Here is a 24,027-nt window from a genome sequence, read left to right as displayed (position 1 = left end):
AGACCTTTGACTGACAGTAGCTCTGACCAATTGCGTCAAAGAGAAAATGTTTCAACCCGCCCACCCTGGAAATGAAATCCAAGCTGAGCCTCCCCAGACTAATATTCTGCGGTCCGTGCAATATTAGTCTGGTTTATTAACCAGGCTAGTTCAAAGGTAACTTTAACCAACTCAGAGGCTGTTCAAAGGTAACTTTAACCAACTCAGTGGCTGTTCAAAGGTAACTTTAACCAACTCAGTGGCTGTTCAAAGGTAACTTTAACCAACTCAGTGGCTGTTCAAAGGTCACTTTAACCAACTCAGTGGCTGTTCAAAGGTAACTTTAACCAACTCAGTGGCTGTTCAAAGGTAACTTTAACCAACTCAGTGGCTGTTCAAAGGTAACTTTAACCAACTCAGAGGCTGTTCAAAGGTAACTTTAACCAACTCAGTGGCTGTTCAAAGGTAACTTTAACCAACTCAGTGGCTGTTCAAAGGTAACTTTAACCAACTCAGTGGCTGTTCAAAGGTAACTTTAACCAACTCAGTGGCTGTTCAAAGGTAACTTTAACCAACTCAGCGGTCGGTGCAGTGGCTGTTCAAAGGTAACTTAAAACATAGGCAGGGAAGCCTGATCGTATAATCAATAAAGCTGCGACTCCAATCGATCAATGCAACTTATCAGCAGTTATCCTATCAACGGCCTTCTCGATCAATCGAAGAAAAACAAAAAACCCTGAATCGAAGCGATTTCATTGGTTTTATCAGTGAATTATTTTGTTTTGTTTGTCGTTTATCCCTCAGGTGTTGGATGTGCCAGATCTGCCCGCCATCTCCCTTCCAATCAGCACCTTCAGCTTGCCCACGTTCAGCTTCTCCACCCCTCCCCCCACCTCTTCCGTCAACTCCGCCATGCCCCTCAAGGAGCCCGTTGGAGACCAGGTGTGGTAACTTCTCACTGGAACGCCAGAATGTGGCAGCGCTGTTTTGACGTGAATCTTTTTATAATGTTTTTTTTTTCTTCTGAAAAACCTCATGTTTCTTTATCAGTGGTTCTCAATATTTCATGTCAAAGACCCCACAAATTATGTAATATGCCGCCGACCCCCTCCCCCCCCCCCATCTGAAAATATGTTGTTCCAGGGATTTGTGGCACATTTTCACGATGAAAAAAATATACAAGCTACGTGCTTTGTAGATCTGCTATTTTTCAATAGCTAAAGTATAACGGTGTGCTTAAAAACACCAAAAGCATTTCCCGTCCTGAATGGGTTCAAATTAAGCAATATTACACGAGAGGGTGTGGTTTAACGTGATTATCGCCACGACAGTGATGCGTTCAGGAACGAGACGGAAGTCGAGTTCCGCAAGCATCACCGAGTTTGCTGCGTTCTTGGAGAACAGCAGCTGAATTATTTGTTTTGATTAGGAGTGGTGCTCGTTTGAACCACGGCTAGAAGGCCGTTTCAACCAATCGGATTGCTTCCTCGAAATGACCTGTTGTATAATGTGCAGCGGTGTTCTGATGTGAACGGACAGACCTCACCCATGTGTGTTTTTATTGTGTTCCAGGAGCCCCCCGCGGCCTCCACGCCCCCCTGCGTACCCTTCACGTTTGCCTCCCCGATCGTCAAGGCAACCGTCGCTGCTAGCCCCCCTTCCTTTTCCCCTTCTGTAAGTAAAGACCTAATGATCCACATCTACTGTACTTTCACTGCCTGAAAAGAGGAGTTAGCGGGCACTGTATTTTCCACGTAAACCTCAAGTTTAGCGGGCATATACAGTTGATATACGGTAATATACAGATGTGATGGTACAATTCGGGAGTTCACCGGAGTTTGTTGGAAAGTTTAAAGGTTTTATGACATTCATTTTCATTTATTTTTCTTTTTCTTTTTTCTTTTAGGTTTTATGACCTCAATTACACCCAAAAAACCTGAACTTTGAACATTCAGTGGATTTTCTGTGGTCTGAAGTTTTCTTTGGGGTTTTTTGGGCCTTTTGAGCTACAATGAAAACAGGCAACACAGTGAAACAGTGACATCTGCTGGCAAATCCCATTGACATATATGGGATTTGCAGTAATTGATGTCACTTACTGCCGGCAAATCAGTGCACCTGTTTGAGCCAGAAAACCCCAGATCACAGAAAATCTACTGAATGTTAAAAGTTCATGTTTTTTGGCTGCAATTGAGATTAGAAAACCTAAAAAAAACAAGAACAATTCCAAAACCTTTTTTTTAATGTCACAATCCCTTTAACTGGAGTTTCCTGTAATATACACATTCGTATTCCATGCTTTTTGCGTAGTTTTTACTGTACAACATCCACTGCATTCACTTCTAGTGATTTTTACTAGTTGACTAGTCGACTAGTTGTTTATCATGTTTATGATAAAAAAAAAGATAATTTTATTTTTTGGAAATAAATGTGTATTTGAATCTTCGTTTTCATGTCATATGAAAGCAGGGAATCATAGCTTCAATTTGACATATTGGTTTGACATATTGACCCACCAGTTTTGGAGATATGGCTTATAGTAATGTCTTGCAGAAAACGGCGAGTTGAGAAAACGGGCTTGAAAGGTTCACTTCTGTGGACTCTAACATTACACCTAGCTACATGTTTAAGCATTTATTTCATATTTACATGTCGCTTTAAGCTCTGACACTTATTTCAGACATGCTCTAGTATGTGCTATTAACTCATAAAAAGAAAAAGAAAAGCTGGAATTTGCGCGATGGCAGGCTCTGTCAAATCTGGTCACATTAATCAAAAATAGAATATGGCATGCAAAAGGAAATTAAGAGAAGGCCTGGCATGTGACTGGCTGTAATGTTTCTCATTGTTCCATCCATCTGTCCGTCCGTCCATCCATACATCCGTGCATCCAGGCTGGATTCACGTTCAGTGCACCTGTAGCAAAGATGGACCTCTCCATGTCCAATGGACAGCTGGCGACGCCCATCACATGCACAGACGACGAGTTTGAGGGACCGTTCAAACCAGCCAAGACCCTGAAACAGGGCAGTGTGTTGGACCTCCTCAAAGCCCCGGGTAAGATTCTATTGAAGCAGGGCAGTGTCCTGGACTTCAGTAAGGTCCTATTGAAGCAGGGCAGTGTCCTGGACCTCAGTAAGGTCCTATTGAAGCAGGGCAGTGTCCTAGACCTCAGTAAGGTCCTATTGAAGCAGGGCAGTGTGGTGGACCTCAGTAAGGTCCTATTGAAGCAGGGCAGTGTCCTGGACCTCAGTAAGGTCCTATTGAAGCAGGGCAGTGTCCTAGACCTCAGTAAGGTCCTATTGAAGCAGGGCAGTGTGGTGGACCTCAGTAAGGTCCTATTGAAGCAGGGCAGTGTCCTGGACCTCAGTAAGGTCCTATTGAAGCAGGGCAGTGTGGGGGACCTCAGTAAGGTCCTATTGAAGCAGGGCAGTGTGGTGGACCTCAGTAAGGTCCTATTGAAGCAGGGCAGTGTCCTAGACCTCAGTAAGGTCCTATTGAAGCAGGGCAGTGTGGTGGACCTCAGTAAGGTCCTATTGAAGCAGGGCAGTGTGGGGGACCTCAGTAAGGTCCTATTGAAGCAGGGCAGTGTGGTGGACCTCAGTAAGGTCCTATTGAAGCAGGGCAGTGTGGTGGACCTCAGTAATGTCCTATTGAAGCAGGGCAGTGTGGGGGACCTCAGTAAGGTCCTATTGAAGCAGGGCAGTGTGGGGGACCTCAGTAAGGTCCTATTGAAGCAGGGCAGTGTGGGGACCTCAGTAAGGTCCTATTGAAGCAGGGCAGTGTGGTGGACCTCAGTAAGGTCCTATTGAAGCAGGGCAGTGTGGGGACCTCAGTAAGGTCCTATTGAAGCAGGGCAGTGTGGGGGACCTCAGTAAGGTCCTATTGAAGCAGGGCAGTGTGGGGGACCTCAGTAAGGTCCTATTGAAGCAGGGCAGTGTGGGGGACCTCAGTAAGGTCCTATTGAAGCAGGGCAGTGTGGGGGACCTCAGTAAGGTCCTATTGAAGCAGGGCAGTGTGGGGGACCTCAGTAAGGTCCTATTGAAGCAGGGCAGTGTGGGGTACCTCAGTAAGGTCCTATTGAAGCAGGGCAGTGTGGGGTACCTCAGTAAGGTCCTATTGAAGCAGGGCAGTGTCCTGGACCTCAGTAAGGTCCTATTGAAGCAGGGCAGTGTGGGGGACCTCAGTAAGGTCCTATTGAAGCAGGGCAGTGAGGGGGACCTCAGTGAGGTCCTATTGAAGCAGGACTGAACGTTCTGTCCTTGCTTACTGTAAATCACTCTGGATTAAGGGCGTCTGATGGATGCCTAAATTGTAACATCTATGTTTTTTTGTCCTGAGCCCTCTAATCATTGTCTGTCTCTCGGTCCGTCCATGCAGGCTTCGCCTCCTCCTCCTCCCCTGTATCTCTGAGTTCTCCCGGACCCAACGCTGCTCCCCAGCAGACCTACACGGACTCCAAACCCACCTCCTCCTCCTCGACCACCACCTCCTCCTCTGCGGGCTTCGGCGACCTGTTCAAGGCTCCAGCAGCAGGCACCTGGGACTGTGACGTCTGCCTGGTGCAAAACAAACCCTCGGAAAACAAGTGCGTGGCGTGCACGTCACTGCGGCCCGGCGCGGCGTCGTCCAAGCCGGCGGACAGTAAGCCGCCCGCCGCCTCGGCGGGTTTCGGCGGCCTGTCGGCGTTCGCGCCCCCCGCGGGCACCTGGGACTGCGACACGTGTCTGGTCCAGAACAAGCCCGAGGCGGTGAAGTGCGTGGCCTGTGAGACGGCCAAGCCCTCGCTGACTCTACTCCCCTCCTCGGAGGTTAAGACTGCATCCTCCTCCTCCACGACGGGGCTGATGGGATTCGGGGACAAGTTCAAGAAGACTGAGGGCGCGTGGCAGTGCGACACGTGCATGCTGGACAACAAGGGCCATGACGCCACGTGTGTGGCCTGTATGAGCCCTAAGCCAGGTAGGATGAGACTTATGAGCCCTAAACCAGCTATGTGTCACCATGTGTTGACTAATGCTACGGTGAAATATATTTCACTGATGGAAACTATATGAAAACTAAAGCTATGATGACTTAAAACTAGATAGCAGATCTACAAGCTCTTGTAGATCTGCTATTTTATTAGTGTATTAGTGTAAAATCAGCCATTACATCAAGGCAACTTTACATTATTGTCATACAGAAAAACTAAAAGTGCAACAATGGCCAGATATGACAAAATAACTTGCATAATGTCTCTACTTCATATGAATAGTGGAAATAGCCGATCTACAAGCTCAAAAACTGCCAATTCCACTCCTTTTTGAAGACGTCTGAACATGTTGTCATTCTAAATTAATCGCTGGTCAAATCAGTGCTAGGATGATGAGAACCAGAGAGGGCACTTTTGGACAAACATAGCGAAAATTGCTGATCTACAAGCTCACAACGTGTCGCGCTGCGACACGTTGTGAGCTTGTAGATCAGCTATTTTCGGGGCGCCACCCAGCACTCTTTATCTACCGCACGGTGTGTAACGACATGGATTTCTAAACACATTTGTTCAACGCAAAATGCTGCGCTCCGAAGTTCAGTAGCAATTCTCCCGAAAGTGACATCTTTCACCATGTAGTAAACGCTGCATTCGTGGTCTGGAGAGGGCAGTTGCTTTACAGACGGGTAAAAGGACAGGGGCTGAAGCCCCCTTTGATGCAGTGATGTAAATAGGTTTTCAATGTAATGAGTCCCGGGATGCAGGGATGGTCTTTTAGAAATTAGTCCCACTTCAACGACGTTAGGAGTCATATTTTGCCATTATTTTTTTTACAAATTGCAGCATTTAACTACCATTTAACTACCAAGAAGAAATGATTATTATAACTAAAGCTAGCAAAATAAACTAGAATTAAAAACAACAGTACAGTAGTACAGTAAGTAGTGCATCCCATGGATGCAGAGGTCGTTGTTTTATTGCGTCCCTTAACCCATTTTGGGCGGGAACCCCTTTTGGTGTTTTAAGCATTATGTTATAATGTAGCTATTGAAAAATAGCAAATCTCCAAGCTCATAGCTTGTAGGTCTGCTATTTTTGAAAATTCACAAATTCAGCTGTGTTTCGACTGCCCCCCCCCCCCATACAACAAAAATGTTGTGTCAAACCACGTGACTCCCATTGGAAATGAATTGCGAGCTTGCATCAGTCAACAAGTCTCATGCATCAGCTATACAACATTCTGTTGTGCAGGTGTGAGTGAAGCCTAACTGTTCTGTCCTAAACACGCAACAGGAGCAGCGGTCCCGGCGGCGTCGTTGTCGTCGTCGACATCGGCCCCCAGCGCCGCTCCTCCTCTGCTGGGCTTCGGGGAGCGCTTCAAGAAGCCAGAGGGATGCTGGGACTGTGACGTGTGCTGTGTGCAGAACAAGGCTGCCGACGCAGCCTGCGTCGCATGCCAGACGCCCAGACCAGGAGCCGCGGCAGCACAGGAGACCAAAGGTAAAACGCCAGTTTTCTTTTAACTCAATTAGTAGAGAGAGAAAAAAAAAAAGTAATCTGAAAGAATATATATTCAAAGATTTGTTGCCGCATTTTCACGATTTTTCAACTCGTTTTTTCAGCTCGTAGCGCGCCACTCGGTGGCGCACTATGAGATTGTAGATCTGCTATTTTTCAATAGCTAAAGTATAACATAATGCTTAGTTGAAACACCAAAAGGGGTTCCCTCCCAGAATGGGTTAACTCATTGAAGGCAGAGTATTTTTTTGTTTTTTACCTGCAAGTTACTTATATGAAAACAAGCCCAAGTCGCTTGTAATAGCCAGACATGGCAACATGCCTTCCAGCGCGACACAACAGATACTTCTAATACATATTGACTACAACAGCCAACAAGAATGCACACTGTGGCCCAGGCCGTAGCGTAACGGTCTGGGCACCGGACTGGTAATCCAGTCGCAGTGTGCCGCGGGTTCGACTCCCGGACCCGACACGGCCTTTACTGCATGTCATCCCCCCATCTCTCTCCCGTTTCCTGTCAGCCTACTGTCTGTCCCTTCAAAAAATCAATAAAAGGCGTAAGCCGCAAAAAAAAAATATAAAAAAAAAAAAAAAAGAATGCACACTGTGACACTACACTCTGTATCAAATCCCGGCCACTGTGATTATAAAAGAAACAACCTGAACTCCTGTCTCCTTGAGAACAGCAAGAGCAGCAGAGCAGGTATAAGGCTGGTTTGTGGTTTCCTTGATTAATCCTGAGGACCCGACGTGAACATCTACTTGCTTCCAAGTTCCAATCTAACGAAAAACAATCTAATGGACGTCTGCTGACTCTGCTCTGCTGTGAACTGGTAATGTGTGGTGTGGTAATGTGTGAAATGACCTTTTGAAAATCTGTCACACAGTTAGGCACAGAGCAACAAACTGTGCCGTTCAGTTCACATGTGTGTATGTGGCAGGCAGCTCCGCCCACAGGTTGTCGTATTTAAAAAAATATATAGAGGGAGCTGCGTGTGTGTGCGTGCAATAGTAATACGTCACACTATCAGTGTTTATATCATTGGCCCGTTTAACTGTCAAGGGTTCAGCCTCCAGGAAGAAACCCTAAATACTAAGTTATTACACCATTGCACATAAAAAAGACTCCAGGGTGTCTAATGCAGTACTGTTACCTCATAGACGCATGAAAAAAAAAAAAAGATGAAAAAATACAAAAATTGTGCCACTCCATCTTAAAGAAAACTGGCCACCCCGAGTCCCTGACAGATAAGCATTTGGAGCTGTTCAGTGTGTCACACAGCCACGCTGGGTGCGCGTGCAGGGCAGTAACCTGTCGTCGTCAGTGTCCAGGGCGGCTTTCAGCGTGCATGTAGCCCATGTGTACGGCACAGCGAAGGCGACATTGTGGTGTCGAAACAGCGCTTGTGTTCACGTGAACATGCCCCGGCCAACTATCGGAGCTGGCTTTCAGGTGCCTGTGCCAGGCAACCCCCGCGTTGGCCGCGATGCTTCCCCAAAGAAGAAGTCAAAGTATGTTGACGGACGCAAGAGTAGCTGTAAACAAATCGATTGTCCAATTAATCGCGATGCCGTCATGGACGATAATTCATCGATGCACAAATGTCAAAAAACGATTATATATATTTTCGATTATATATAAAGGCCGGAACTAATCTGCGACTGCCCTGCAGGGTCTTACCGGACCGTTTAGAGTGACGCACACAGCGCTCGCACACGCTTTAGCTTTCAACAACCAAAACAGAAAGAGTTACCAACGCGGAGGGGAAGAGAAAAAATATGACAAAGGGAACATTTTGGATTGTAATGAGGAACTTGATAAAACTAACACCATCGACCGTCTGTGAAACGTGGCCGAGATGAGACGATGTAGTGTGGCTCCAAAGTGCTAACATGGCCCGGAATCCGTCGCTCTCCATGACCGAATATGAATGTAAATCCTTTGCAATAAAAGTGCAGATGGACTACGTAATTCTAGTCGTAATTCAACGTCATACAATCCAAAATGTTGCCATACACTTTAAGCCAAATGCTCCTTATGTGTGCAAACAAACAGAAATGTGCAACATATATAGTCTCAAGAACTGACCCCAAGCTTCCTTAATGACACTTCAATAGCCTAACTGAAAATGAAATCCCTGAATAAGGAAACAAAAAGCACCTTTTTGTCCTAACAAAGAATAAAGACAATTTGACAGTGCTGCTGACGTCAACCGAAATCCTACCCATGTATTTATTTGTTAATGACATGACATCTTATGTCATTAATATATATTAGTTGTATGCTTGTACAAACTCATTATTTTTTTAAAGAAAGCTGCTTAATGTTTCTAAGAGTGTGATTGGGAGGAGCTGGCCTGAGTGTTCGATTAATCTGTTTATTGCTGTTTTGTATTTGGCCACGGACCCCATCTGTAAATATGTTATTCTATGGACCCCCCGCCCAGAAGCAAAGATTTGAGTTAAAAACGTGCACTGTGAAATAATATATATATTCATAATCATTAGAAAGCACTTTGTTTATTAGTCACACAGTGACTGAGTGATTAACAGTGAGTGATTAATCATGATTAATCGTGATTAAATCTAATCGTAACGTAGCCCGATGTAATCACGCCTTTTTAACCCATGTAGGCCTGACGTCGAAATAAGAAAAACGTTTGCTCTGAAAGAATATATATTCAAATATTTGTGCCACATTTTCACGATTTTTCAAAAATAGCTAAAGTATAACATAATGCTTAGTTAAAACACCAAAAGGGGCTCCCTTCCAGAATGGGTTAAACAAAGTTACAAAGTGCTTTACATACATGGGCAGCAAATAACAATACAGATTAAAACGATAACACAAATATCAACACAAAATCAATGGGTAACAAAGAATGAACATGGAATGAACAATTAGAAACCACAACGGCAGAAGCCAAGAAAAGGCCATTTAGGCCCATTTAGGCCTTTAAAAAAAATCTGAATAACCTCATGTTTCTGTTCCCAATATTTCATGTCAAGGACCCAAAAAATTATATGCAATTGGCCACCGACCTCCATCTGAAAATATGTAGTTCTAGGGACCCCCCCCCCCCCAGAAGCAAAGATTTGAGTTAAAAACTGAAACTCTGAAAGAATATATATCCAATGATGTGAGGCACATTTTCACGATTCTTTAAAAAAACTAAAGTATAACATAATGCTTAAAAGTTAAAACACCAAAAGGGGTTCCCGCCCAGAATGGGTTAACATACAAACAAAAGAATCTAAAAGATTCGACGCAGATTTTGCCAGCCTCAGCTCCACGGGCAGGGCATTCCACAGCGTGGGTCTGCGAAAGCCCAATCTCCCTGTGTAACGAGGTGAGACAGGTGACCTTTCAGGAGGGCCATGCCCGAGAATCTTTGGGGTTTTTTGGTATTTTTTTATCCCACGATTTTGTAACCCATTTTTCACCCCCGTGTCAATTATCTATTTTGATCCTGGGCTCTACACACACTCCGCCGACCTGGGGAGAGCAACGGACTTGAACTCATGCTTCCTTCATCCATGAGTGTCCAGGTTGCTCCTTTCCAGGGTTTCCCTGGTTGGACGTAGCGCATGGAAGGAACACGTTATTCCGACCAGTTCCTATCCCCTCCATCAGGCACCCCGGCTGGCCAGTTTAGAGACCAGGATTACTGCATGTTTTTGTGAGGGTACCTATCCTAGGGGACACGGGGAGAACATGCAAACTCCACACAGAAATGCCCGAGGATCTAAGGCACCGCCCTGCCCCTGGTTCAATGGGAGGGGGGTCTTTGATATAGCTAGGAGCCAGTTCCTGCCTGGCTTTAAAAGTTATCAATAAATTCTTAATCTATTCTAAAACTAACCAGTGGAGTGCAGCTAGAATGGGTCTAATGTGATCACATTTCTTTGTGTTGGTTAGTAAAGTCTGGCAGTCGAGGTGGACGGGTGGGAAAAACAGCCACTTGCCCAAAATGTGCTGACCTCATCACATTTGTGCTGACCTCATCACATTTGTCATGACCTCTATGGCCGTTTTTAGGAGTGTTTTTTGTGCAAAACTAATGCTTTGAAGGGATTCAGAATCATGAAAACCCCCTAGTCTGACATGTCACATGCTACTTAAAGCATAAGGAAAGTTTGACATTTTTTACAATTATTTTGCCTGCCATAGGATGTTAATGAAAAAGAAAAAAGCCCAATAGTGACAGCCAGTCAGCAAGTGGATTCATGAATGTATGTATATAGACAATATTTCAGGCCAATAAAAAAATACTATATACCAAATTTCCCACTTTAAACAAAAGAAGCCTGTCGAGTTCTAATTCAACCAATGACATGAGTTACATTTTATAACGTCTGTTAAAACTATTGATGGAATCCGATAAATTGGTACATTTTCACGGTCGGTTGATGCTTCATAAGTTCATATCCATCTGAGTGAAATCGCCTGGCTGATTATTGTAACACTTCTTTATGACTACAAATAACTGACCCAGGGCGACAGCGACCTCTAGTGGTTGTGATGTCACACTTCAGTGCTCTGTTCTTCTCTTCTGTCTTTACACAACTTCTAGAGCAGTGGTTCCCAAAGTGGGGTCCGTGGACCCCCAGGGGGTCCTTGAGGGAGTTCCAGGGGGTCCCCCCAGCTAAATGATGGTTCCATTTGTTACACTCTCAGAGTTAAATTAACATTTATTTTATTTTACCGTATAAATTGGGGGTCTCAGAGATAGAAATGCCATTAAATGGGGGTCTGTAGAGTAGACTAATATGCATGTCAAACTGGGGGGGGTCCTTGACATTAAACGGATTGAGAATCACTGCTAGAGCCTTAACCCATTTTGGGCTGTTTGCTGTGTTTTAAACTATAGTGGTGGGGGAAAAAATCGATTAGTCAATTAATCGCGATGCCATCATGGGCGATAATTCATCGATGCACAAATGTCAAACATCGATTATATAATGTATTTTTTTTACCGGAGCAAAAGGGCGGAACTAATCTGCGACTGCGCTGCGTCGTCGTACCGGACTGTTTAGAGTGACGCACACAGCGCTCGCACACGCTTTAGCTTTCAACAACCAAAACAACGAGTTACCAACGCGGAGGGGAAGAGAAAAAAGATGACAGAAAGGGAACATTTTGGATCGTATGAGGTTGAGGGGACACGAGAACTCGATAAAACTCACACCATCGACCGCCTGTGAAATGTGGCCGAGATGGGACGATGTAGTGTGGCTCCAAAGTGCTAACATGGCCCGGAATCCGTCGCTCCCCACGACCGAATGTGAACGTAAATCCTTTGCAATAAAAGTGCCGATGGACTTCGTAATTCTAGTCGCCTTTTCTGAGTGCATGGGCAGCTGTCCGTGTGTTCGGGATCGGGATGGTTGTCTTGACTGCATCTCTGGATGTCAGTGGGCAATATGGTCTTGTACACGTTGTGAGTTGTATCGAGTTCCCGTGTCCCCTCAACATCATAGAATCCAAAATGTTGCCATACACTTGTAAAATACTTTAAACCAAATGCTCCTTAATGTGTGCAAACAAACAGAAAAGTGCAACATATAGTCTCAAGAACTGACCCAAAGCTTCCTTAATGACACTTCAGTAACTGAAAATTAAATCCCTGAATAAGGAAACAAAGAAAAGCACCTTTTTTGTCCTAACAAAGAATAAAGGCAATTTGACAGAGTGCTGCTGACCTCAACCGAAATCCTGCCCATGTATTTCTATGACATGACATCTTATGTCATTATTAATATATATTTATTGTATGCTTGTACAAACTCATTCTTTTTTTTTAAAGAAAGCTGCTTATTGCTGTTCTGTATTTGGCCACGGTCACCCATCTGAAAATATTTTCTTCTATGGACCCCCCCAGAAGCAAAGATTCGAGTTAAAAACATGCACTGTGAAAGAATATATATTCATAATCATTATAAAGCACTTTGTTTATTAGTCACACAGTGACTGAGTGATTAACAGTGAGTGATTAATCATGATTAATCGGGATTAATCGAATCGTAACATAGCCCAATTAATCAGGATTAATCGGGATTAATCGAATCGTGACCCTCGGAAACGATGTGTAATCGCATCGCCAGGTACCTGGCGATATCCGCCACTATTAAACTATGTTATGAATGAATGAATGAAAATGTGGCGCACATCTTTGAATATATATTCTTTCGGTGCAAACTTTTTAAATTCATATATTTGCTTCTGGGTGATCCCTGGAACAACATATTTTGAGATGGTGGCCGCTGCCAAATAATGTTGGCCGTCCTTTACAATGAAACGGTTTGAGAACCACTGACATAGAAACGGGATTTTCAGAAAACTGTCAAGATTTCGAAGATTTTCTTTTTGTTTTTAGAATTTCTCAGGTCTAAATGGGTTAAAAACGTCTTATTGGCGTCCCTGGCATGTCTTTTCAAATGGGGGGGTCCTCGGGCTAATTAGTGTCATGAAAAAGTTTGGGAACCACATAGGTCAAAATACATAAACATGGTATAACCATAATTCCAAAAATAATGTCGGCGCCAGGACGCTCACTCATTCATTCTGGAGCTGTACTAAAGTGTTTCAAACTGAACCACAGCTCTTATGAGATCAACCGCTGCCGTAGGTGTCGACGTTTTATTGCATACGTTTTCATACTTTTAGACCAGTGGTTCCCAAACTTTATCATGTCAAGGACCCCCAAAGTGACATTAATTAGCCCACGGACCCCCATTTGAAAAGACATGCCAGGGACCCCCATGAGAGAAGGTTTTTACGGCTCTAGCAGAGATTCTCAACCCGTTTAATTTCAAGGACCTCCAGTTTGACATGCATTAGTCTATAGGGACCCCCATTTAATGGCATTTCTATCTCTGGGATCCCCAATTTATATTGTAAAATCAATGTTATTTTAACTCTGAGAGTGTACAAATGGAACCAAATGACCAAACTATCATTTTACCCCCTCTTTGGGAACCACTGTAGAGCATATACGTGGTCATTGTAATGGGCATTAGATGCCAAAAACAATGGGAAATTTCCATTTCATCATAAAAAGCCTATTTTAATTACGAAAACGTGCTGCGTGATGACTGAACGCGGCCCGAATGATCTTGCTTTTGCTCTTCTTGATTTTGATTACAGAACTAGTTTTACTTTAAAGGTGTAGGTAATCATATGGGCATACCTAACAATAAGTATATAATAATATACTATATATATTATATATAATAATAAGTGTGTGTGTGTGTGTGTGTGTGTGTGTCAAAAGTCCATACAAATTTAAATGTAATTACTTCCTTAAAACTAAAACGTGCTGCGTGATGACTGATGACGTGTAGAGATACACATCAATAAAAGCCAATTAAAATGAAGCTCACCCGTTTGAGTCCCATTCCTGTGCGTCCGTCGAGACACAGCTGCTACCGATTACAGAAATCCTCCGTTTTTAATCTCATCCAAGATGACATCCAGACAGTGTGTTACTCGTTTTAAACGTAATCATCACGCTAAATATAGGTTGTGTACAGGTTAGAGATAACCCCCTAGCTTTGCTGCAGGTCTCTCTGTCACTTGTAAACAAACCACTGTGCATGTGCGTGCACGTGGTCGTGCATGAGACTGACCTACGTCCCCATAGCCTGGAGGGATGCAACGCTCTGATTGGTTCAGAAACTAAGATCCTGCCGTCTGAGGCTGAAACTTCAAAATAAAATGCCCAAAAAGCGATTTCACTACATCTCCAATCTCATTCAAGATGACAGTGATTAGTCATTTTAAACGTAATCGGCACGCTGCGACATGTATCTGAAAACACAGGTTAGAAATAAGCCACGTATACGTAGTACTGTAGTAGCAAACAGAGTGTCTCTCACTTGTAAACGGTGTGTAGCGGAGCTACTAACGTCCCATAGCCTGAAGGGATGCGGCGCTCTGATTGGTTCAGAGTAACACAAGCTTCGGTTTCAGACCGATACTTCAAAATAAAATGGTCTCTCGACGTCTGTAGGTGTAGAATCTAGTCGGGTGGCGCCCCGCTGGCCTAGCGGTCCAGGCGCATCATGCCACATATATAGGCTCTGGCCTGACAGCGCGTCGCGTGTTCGAGTCCCGTTCATGACGACCTTTGCTGCGTGTCTCTCCCCTTCTCTCTCTCCCTCTTTCCTGTCTATCTTCACTTAATACTATCAATAAAGTAAAAAATATATAAATATATTAACATGATGTGTTTTTGCCTCGTCTCGTACAGCCTTTGGTTCGTCTACATTCGGCACGTCTGGCTCGACTTCAGGAGGCTTCAAGTTTGGTTCCTCCTCAGACTCTACCTCCTCCTCCGCGGGCTTCAAGTTCGGCGCTCCCTCCTCGGACTCATCGACGTCGTCGCCCGCAGTGGCGGGCGGGTTCAAGTTCGGCTCAGCCTTCGGAGGCTCGGAAACGAACAAAGACAGTAGTAGTAGTGGCGGCGGTGGCTCGTCGGGGTTCAAGTTCGGCGGCTCCAGCGAGGGCTTTAAATTCGGGGTCACCACCACCTCCTCCACCACCAACGACGACGGGAGTTCGGAGCCCGCCGTCGCCGCAGTGGGCTCCGGGTTCAAGTTCGGAGCGAGCGCCGGCGGCGGCATCGCGTTCGGCGCCGGAGCGGCGCCCGTTTTCGGACTGTTGAAACCTGAAGAGGAGAAATCTGAGGCCATCGGCTCCTCCTCCGACGCTCCCTCCTCCTCTCAAGAGAAGAGCGACGTCGTGGAGTCGTCGTCGTCCAGCGACCCCCAAGAGCCCCCGTCGGTGGGCTCCACCTTTGGGTCGTTATCCTCGGAGAAAGAGCCCGCCGCCGCTCCCTCGTTCACCTTCGGGAACCCGGCCGACAAGAAGGACGCCGCGCCCGGCTTCCCGTTTAGCGCCGCTAGCAAAGAGGCAGAGGCCGCGGTGGCGCCCGCCACGTCGGGGGGCTTCTCGTTCGGTATGCTGGACCCGCCCAAAGACCAGCCTGCGGTGGCGGCGGCCCAGCCCACCTTCTCCTTCGGCAACCCGGCGGACAAGAGCAAGGACGCCGCCACGGAACTCCCCAAGCCCTCGTTCGCCTTCGGACAGAGTGCCACAGGTCAGAGAAGCTTCTCTAGATGGTCATACTCGTCTATAGGCTGCCTGTCACCATCGCACATTCTGCTTGACGGTTAACCCATTTTGGGGCGGGATTCCCCTTTTTGGTGTTATAAGCATTAGCCTATTATACTTTAGCTATTGGCAAAAAAAAATTGCACTATGAGCTTGTAGGTCTGCTATTATTTTTTTTCGTGACATTTAGAATATATATTCTTTCAGAACTAGGCCTGTCAAAGTTAACGCGTTATTAACTAGTTAACTTACAATCCTCTTAACGGCACTATTTTTTTTGACGCGCGATTAACGCACTCAGTTTGACAGAATGGTTGAGAGACGCATGTGAATCAGAATGCAGGCAGTCAGTGAGCCCCGCCTCTCTCCCCCCCCTCTCTCTCTCTCTCTCTCTCTCTCCCGTCTAGCCTGTGCGCAGTGTGTGGGCTGGGGGAGTTGAGCTGTGAGCAGTGCACTCGTCAGTCGTCAGCTTGGCTGAATGCCTCCTTTGTACTCGTTATTAATTAATTTGCTCCACAATGTGTTAGATCAGAATCGGGCATTGGGCAAAAGCAAAACTCTGGCCGTTTTGGTTGACAAATATAGCAGTCAGTTGTAAAAGCTTGATGCTACACAGACCATGCTAATGCTAAAGCTAATGTTGACTGGACTGGGTTGTCACCATTAGCTTTAGCATTAGCATGGTCTGTGTAGCATGACTGCGTGCATGCTTGCAGGAGAGAGAGAGAGAGAGGCAGGGAAGGGGGCCTCTCGTCTGGAAGTGTGTGTGTGTTGAGTTTATGATTTTGTTTCCCTCTTCCATGGCATTTGCAATAAAGCAAGCATTCTCCCATATTGATAAGAGTATTTCAAACTTGAAAGGAGTGGTTCTGAACCAGTGGTGCGGGGACCACCAGTGGTCCCTGAGGGGGTTCCAGATGGCCCCCAGCTAAATGATGAGAGTTGGTAACGAAATGAACCCTTGTAAATCTTTAACTCTTGATAGTGTAAAATGAAACCAAGTGTGTCCATTTGGTTCAATTTTACACTCAAGAGTTGAATAATTGTTAAACAGCTGCATTAATCACTTAGGCTAAGTTAATTTAAGTCTACACAATTAGAAAACATGTTATTTTGATCAACATGGCCTGTTATCTCTCATAATGGTACCATTGACCAACATCAATACAGTTCTTTAGTTTGGGTCTGGAAGGCTAAATGTCATCAAGTGGTGTTCCGTGGCTCAAATGCAGAATAAATAATGGGCCTTGATATGAAAAATCTTGAAAACCAGATGTGCTGTAAAGCTTGTAGATCTGCTATTTCTGGAGAATAAATTCCACTGTGGTATTTCGCGCATTTGACTGGCACTGGCCTCACGATCTTGTTTTTTTCTTCTCCCAATAAGATGCTGCGGCTGGCCCTCCGAAGCCAGCCTTCTCCTTCATGGGCACCGCCACCACAGCGGCTCCAGCACCCAGTCTGTTTGGCAGCAGCAGCAGCACCACCACAGCGGCTCCAGCACCCAGTCTGTTTGGCAGCAGCAGCACCACCACAGCCGCCCCGGCTCCAAGTCTCTTCGGAAGCACCTCCACCACCACCACTGCCCCGACGCCCAGTCTTTTTGGCACTACCAGTTCCATGACTGCGGCTCCAGCACCCAGTCTGTTTGGCAGCAGCACCACCACCACCACAGCCGCCCCGGCACCAAGTCTGTTTGGCAGCAGCACCTCCACAACAGCCACCCCAGCACCAAGTCTGTTTGGCAGCAACACCTCCACAACAGCCACCCCAGCACCAAGTCTGTTTGGCAGCAACACCTCCACAACAGCCACCCCGGCACCAAGTCTGTTTGGCAGCAGCACCTCCACAACAGCCGCCCCGGCACCAAGTCTGTTTAACAGCAGCACCTCCACAACAGCCACCCCGGCAGCACCAAGTCTGTTTGGCAGCAGCACCGGTTCCTCCTCCACCCCGGCTGCTGGTTTGTTCGGCACCACCACCACCACCACCGCCGCCCCGGCGACACCCAGTCTGTTCGGCAGCACCGGTTCCTCCACATCGGCCCCGGCGCAGAGTTTGTTCGGAAGCACCACCGCGGCCGCCGCCCCGGCAGCACCCAGTCTGTTTGGCAGCAGGTTAGAACCTTCTTTTTCTTCTTTTTTTTTTTTTTTTTTTTACATTACACTTTAGTTTTGGTTAGTTATGACATTTTTTCTTCTTTCTAGTTTTCATTTGTTTTTAGAGCGGGTTTGCACGTTTTTATTTCTGTGACGACGCTTACCGGTACTTTCGTTTTTTAGTGTTAGTTTTTCATACTTTAGGGTTATTATTAGTCAGGTGCAGGATTTAAAAAAGGCTGTAAAGTACGCCTATTTTGTAATAAAAACTCAACAAACGACATCATTTACTAAGACTATATTCAGTTAGTGTTGATAACGAGAAACTAAAACTGAGGCCATTTTGTCTATAGTTAGTTTTAGTTAGTTTTGCAAACACTAACTAACACTAACAATACAGTTTCAGCTAATTATCGTTTTGTGTTTTTTTTTAATTATAGTTTCTATTTAGTTAATTTAACGAAAAATGAGTTCAATTTCAGTTTCCGTTATTTCGTTGGTTTTCGTTAACAATAATAACCTACTTTTTGCCAGCAGCACCACCTCCTCCTCATCCACCACTAACCCGGCCCCCCCCAGCAGCGCCTTCGTCTTCGGCCAGGCTGCCTCCTCCTCCAGCGAGGGTCCGCCCGCCAAAGGCTTCCTCTTCGGGGGAAGTCAGGAGAGCTCCGCCCCCTCCCTGAGCTCCGCCCCCTCCCTAAGCTCCGCCCCCTCCCAGCCCTTCGTGTTCGGAGCGGCCGCGACTCCCGCCGTCGCCGCCCCGCCCTCCTTCTCGTTTGGAAGTGCGGCCCCGCCCCCCGCCGCCTCGTCCTCAGGTACGTCTAAAACGGTGGTTTTCAACCCATTTCACGTCGAGGCCCATTATTTGTGACCACATTTGATTGAGGTTCTGCCATTGGGTTTTTTTTTTTTTTTTTTTTTCTTCATGTCATATGAAAGTATGAAATAGCTTCAAATTGACATTGGTTGTTCAGTTTGACCCACCAGTTTTGGAGATATGGCTTATGTTTAATGTTAATGGTTTGCAGAAAACAGAGTTGAGAAAACGGGCTTGAAAGGTTCACTTCTGTGGTCTCTAACATTACACGTCGATTTCAGCTCTGACAATTATTTCAGACATGCTCTAGTATGTGAAGAGTCTGCCTGTTCTATTAAAGGGCCACTTCACCCCTTTTGCAACCAGATCTTATTTTAACGATGATTGGGAGACAAGAAACACTTTTTTTATTTTTATAGTATTTTTACATGGGTAATATCTGTTTTTAGATATTTCATTGTCCATGGGCTCCATGATGTCATGGACACTGGGCTCACTTCCTTCGTGGAATACAATTCCCATAATTCTTTGGTCCACTACTCCTCCTTGTGGATAGGGGGAGGGCTGTCTTACTGAGACAACATGTAGTCCAGGAAATAAGTGAGCCCAGTGCCCATGACATCATGGAGCCTATGGACACTTTGAAATACTAAAATATCCAAAAAACACATATTACCCACATAAAAACCACGGGGAAGTGTTTCTTGTCTCCCAAAAACCCCAGGAAAGTGTTTCTTGTCTCCCAAACATCATTAAAACTAGAAAAAGTGCCCTTCCGGGCACAGGTCTCCACCAGGTTATCCACAGATCCGTGCAGTTAGAGGTAAAAACACTTTTCGGGCAGTTATAGCGCCACCTTGAGGCTGAGTTGAAATTGTTCATGTGGCATTTCGTCCTCGGCCTAGTGGGAATGTGGGTGCACAATTTCACGGAAATCACGCGATGTGTTCATGATTTGCAGCATTTTGTTTGAAACTGAGCACTCCTGTGAACTTTGGAAGCCAATCTTAACCAATCAGGATGGAGTCTGATAAATGTGAAAGACCCGTTTCGTTGAATGGCTCTAGAGAGACTGTGTACCAATTTGCGTGATGTTTGGACAAAATCTGTAGGTGTACTGTGCAAAAACTTGTTTTGCACAAAGCGGCCTCCTGGTGGCGCTATAACAGGCCGTTCTGGAAAGTTTGGGGCAGAGGTTCATGGTTGGCATCCAGGGAGTGTGTGTGCAAAATATGGCATCGACCGGGTTAACGGTGGCCGAGATTAGCTGTTCACAGACACACGGACACACACACGGACGGACGGACGGACACGCGGACGGACGGAGTGCAAAACATACTCTCCCCACATGCCTTCGGCCTGGTGGAGACAATAAGATCTGGTTGCAAAATGGGTGAAGTGGCCCTTTAACCCTTTTAAAAAATCACATTTATTCAGCCTTTTCAGCCACGGCGGACCACCATTTCGATGAGATTTAGCCTCTCAGACCCCAAAAAAACGAAAGAATATTTTGTTGTTGTTGAATAATATTTTGTCCACAATTCCATGCTGTATTGATGTTGGCACCATTAGGAGAGATAACAATCAAAATATCAAAATATTATCAAATGTTATCAAAATAACAATTCTTATACATCCTCTAATTGTGTGCACTTCTTGTAAAGTAAGCAATGCGGATGTTTAACAATAATGTAACTCATACATGGGCAACTGGTGGCCCGCGGGCCACATGCGGGCCCCCACCATCACTTAATGTGGCCCTCAGGTTAATATGGTGCAGCCTCGCGTGTACGCGCATATCGAGGGCAAGTGTGTAGGGCGAGTGGCGAGGAGCTGGTTTGTCTCGTGTGGACACACTGTGGCCTCTCTGATCATGAGTACGCCATGAGGCGGAAGTGAGGGCTCCTCCTCAAGCCCCCAGTGGGGCTCTCCAGTGTTGAAGCACTCGGCCCTAGTGGCTGGAGCTTGAACTGCAGGCGGACCCGTGGATGTATGACCGTGCAGCTGGGGTTTAACATTGAGCGCTCGTTTGCACTTCCGCATTTGACCACCAAAAATGTGGTGGTCGAATGCCAAACAACATACAACACCTGGAACAACATATTGTTGTAGAATGGAGCCTAGGTCTAAATGGGTTTTAATCTAACTGCTCTCTCTGTGTGTGTCCTCTGCAGCCCCGTCTCCCTTCGTGTTCAGCCCAGCCCCCTCCGGGGGGTTCGGGGCGAGCCAGGCCCCTTCCTTCGGCTCAGGGTTCGAGTCCCAGGCCCCGTCCCCGTTCACAGGCGGGGCGTCACAGACCCCGTCCTTCGGGGCCAAGCCCAACGCCACCCCCGTTTTTGGGCAGCAGTCCACCCCAGTGTTCGGTGCGGCTGCCAACTCCACTCCAAGTAGGTTGGCCTTTTGTTAACAATACACCTTGTTGTTGACATACTGTACACCTTTTTGTTAAAGAGGGAGTGCCACATTTTTTTGTATTTTTCCAGTTTGTCATGTGTCTGAGGTGACCGTACTTCATTAGACACCCTTGAGTCGTTTTTATGTGCAATGGTGTATTATTAACTTTGTATTTAGGGTTTCTTCCTGGAGGCTGAACCATTGACGGTCAGACCTCACACTATCAGCCCCTCCCCTAACCCCTCCCCCTTTATCATACAACTACAGCTGTGGTTGCGGCTTCAGTTCAGGTGGATCACCGCCCATCACCGCCCACCAGGCAAACCAGGCATACTTAATGAACTGGTGGGGGTGTCCACATAAAACATTTTAACAAATACTGTACACTGTTTTGGAAAAAAATTATACCTCCTTATATAGTTTAGTTTATTTCAATCAATTCAACAGTAACATAAATCATTACCAAAAATATTCACATTCTCTTATAGTTGATGGAAAAGGCTTAGGCTGAAGCTCAAAGCTTATTAATGCCTATCCTTTGTACATTTTCTCTAACATATTTTAAACTCACATAATGAATAATCCCCCTATATAATTATAAAAAAGAATTACATTCACATTCCTTCCATTGTCACTCAACATCATTATTATTCAGTAATTGCCCTCGAAAATGAATTATTATACCTCCAAACACAGTATTATTTTCCTACATATATATATATATATATATATACATACACCATACACATCTACACACATAGATCCATCACTTATCATGTCTGTATTTCTCCAAAAGCCATATCTTGTACCTTTTCTTTAATATAATTAAATGATTGCACAGCTGGACATTCTCTGGTAAACCATTCCATAGCTTTACTCCACTGACAGATGTGCACATGCTCTTCAGAGTGCTGCGAGCACCAAGCTGTTTGAAATGCAGCTCCCTTCTTAGTTCATATGTCCCCTCCCTTTCCATGAACAATTTCTGAATATCTCCTGGTAGTAGTTTATGCCTTGCCTTGTAGATGATTTGTACTGTTTTAAACTTTACTATGACCATAAAGTTCAGTGTGTTAGACCTTATGAATAGTGTGTTTGTGTGATCATGGAAGCCAAACATATATATATATATATATATATATATATATATATATATAAAAAACAATAAGACCTGATGATTTAGGGTGGGGGGGAAAAATCACGCCACTCCATCTTTAACATACACCTTTTAGGAATGGGAAGTTACATTTACACAATTATTTTGGCAAGAATTATTGCGCCAAAATGGTATTGTATTTCTCTTGAATTTATAATTGGCCAATGCCTGAAACTGAAGTGTTCTCTCTTGTATTTCATAGTTTCATTATATATTACTGAAATATATAATGTATATAATGATATTCCTAGCTTCTTAGCTTGCTTATGATCCTTGATGACTATTTCTATGTATGTGATGTATTACCATGTGGTGTTCTTGTTTACTGTAAATCGCTCTGGATTAAGAGCGTCTGATAAAAAGCCTTACATTGTAAAATTGTATTTCTCTAGAAATCACGAATGGCCAACGCTAAACCTGCAGTGGTGTGTGTGTGTGTGTGTGTGTGTGTGTGTGTGTGTGGGGTCGTGTTCAGGTGGAGGCTTTGCGTTCGGAGGAGCCAGTGCTTTCGGGGCGTCCTCCAACAGCACGGCGGGCGTCTTTGCTTTCGGAGGGGGGCCAGTGGGATCCCCAGCCCCTGGCGCCTTCGGAGGGGGGGTGGCGGCGGGGTCCCCGGCCCCCGGCGCCCCACCCTCCGTCACACCCCAGCCCCCTGCGCCAGGAGGCTTCAGCTTCGCCCAGCCGCCTGCTTTCAATATCGGGTGAGTTGACGCTATTTCTTTTGTGGCCGGGTAATTCTTCAAAAAAATCAAGGCGCTAGAGTGCCTGCCGATATGGCAGATTTTAGTCTCTCTAGAAGTGTTGATATTCCAAACGAGAGGCTCGTCGATGTCAGAAATGAAGACGGAACATTGTCCATCTGGTCAAAGCCATGGAGAGTTCCCTAGTTTAGGAGTATGTTTGGCACGCCGTCCGTCTGTCCGTTACCAGCTAATCTCTGGCACCGTTAACCCGGTCGATGCCAAACTGTTGTGATGTTCCAGACCCACAGGAACGCACCCAGGGTGTCGGCCCAATTCCTGCGAGCCGAACCGCGTCCGAAACGGTTGAGAAATGACGTGTGGCGGTCCCTCTACGGTACCCTCTACTGTACTGGGGCATGATAGTGTTGTATTAGCCCATTTTGACCTGGGAACGATTCTACAAATGTCTTCTAAATCTTGTCAGATTTCTGAAAAACCTCATGTTTCTATGTCAGTGGTGCTCAACCTTTTTCATGTCAAGAACCCCCAGAATGGCCCAGGCGGTGGCGTAACCGTCTGGCCACCCGACTGGTAATCCAGTCGCAGTGTGCCGCGGGTTCGACTCCCGAGCCCGACACGGCCTTTACTGCATGTCTTCCCCATCTCTCTCCCGTTTCCTGTCAGCCTACTGTCTGTCCCTTCAAAAAACCAATAAAAGGCGTAAGCCTCAAAATAATATCTTAAAAAAAAAAGAACCTGTATTTGGCGACTGACCCCCATCTGAAAAGATGTCGTTCCAGGGACTCCCAGGGACTTTGCTTCCAGGGATTTTAGTTAAAAAAAGTTAGTTAGTTAATGATAATAGTTTTCTTCTCTCTCTCTCTCTCTCTCTCTCTCTCTCTCCCCAGAGCGACTAAGTCGTCGTTCACGGCCTCCCCGGGCGGACAGCAGACCATCTCGGGACGCAAGATCAAAACGGCCGTGCGGCGCCGGAAGTAGAACGGACGGGAAGCGTCCCGGGACTCGTCTCTCGTCTCGGAACCACAAACTATTTAGACTGTAGACTTTTTTTTGACTCGACTCTTAACGGCACCCGTCCTGAAGGCTGGGGGGGTGGGGGGGATGGGGGGTGACTGAGGTGGGCGGGCGTCACCTGGACAAACACTGAAGAGGCTCTGGGGAGGGTCCCAGGGGCTGTGAGGGGCTGGCTGGCGGTCCCAGTCTGTGAGAGGCTGGCTGGGGGGTCCCAGCGGCTGTGAGGGGCTGGCTGTGGGGGTCCCAGGCTGAG

The 24,027-nt window shown here is 45.9% G+C and overlaps 1 protein-coding gene across 5 annotated transcripts in view; it reads left to right on the top strand.

Moving 5' to 3' along the window:
- Positions 1 to 23,839, top strand: part of nup153 (nucleoporin 153) — a 63,053-nt gene extending 39,214 nt beyond the window's left edge. For 2 of the 5 annotated variants that reach the window (XM_083779186.1, XM_083779184.1), the window contains exons 12-22: positions 784 to 921; positions 1,552 to 1,653; positions 2,874 to 3,036; positions 4,360 to 4,941; positions 6,248 to 6,454; positions 14,728 to 15,576; positions 16,978 to 17,707; positions 18,224 to 18,504; positions 20,681 to 20,893; positions 22,532 to 22,757; positions 23,648 to 23,839. In XM_083779186.1, the coding sequence (XP_083635312.1) occupies positions 784 to 921; positions 1,552 to 1,653; positions 2,874 to 3,036; positions 4,360 to 4,941; positions 6,248 to 6,454; positions 14,728 to 15,576; positions 16,978 to 17,707; positions 18,224 to 18,504; positions 20,681 to 20,893; positions 22,532 to 22,757; positions 23,648 to 23,738 (3,582 nt within the window). In that variant the 3' untranslated portion in view covers positions 23,739 to 23,839. The remainder of the gene's footprint in view (positions 1 to 783; positions 922 to 1,551; positions 1,654 to 2,873; positions 3,037 to 4,359; positions 4,942 to 6,247; positions 6,455 to 14,727; positions 15,577 to 16,977; positions 17,708 to 18,223; positions 18,505 to 20,680; positions 20,894 to 22,531; positions 22,758 to 23,647) is intronic. The other 3 variants (XM_083779187.1, XM_083779185.1, XM_083779188.1) reach the window with 3 other exon arrangements.
- The last annotated feature ends 188 nt before the right edge of the window (positions 23,840 to 24,027 follow it).

Source organism: Protomyctophum parallelum (assembly GCF_964188405.1).
Source record: "Protomyctophum parallelum genome assembly, chromosome: 1".
Taxonomy (NCBI): Eukaryota; Metazoa; Chordata; class Actinopteri; order Myctophiformes; family Myctophidae; genus Protomyctophum; species Protomyctophum parallelum.
This window is presented reverse-complemented; position numbering and strand designations above follow the sequence as displayed.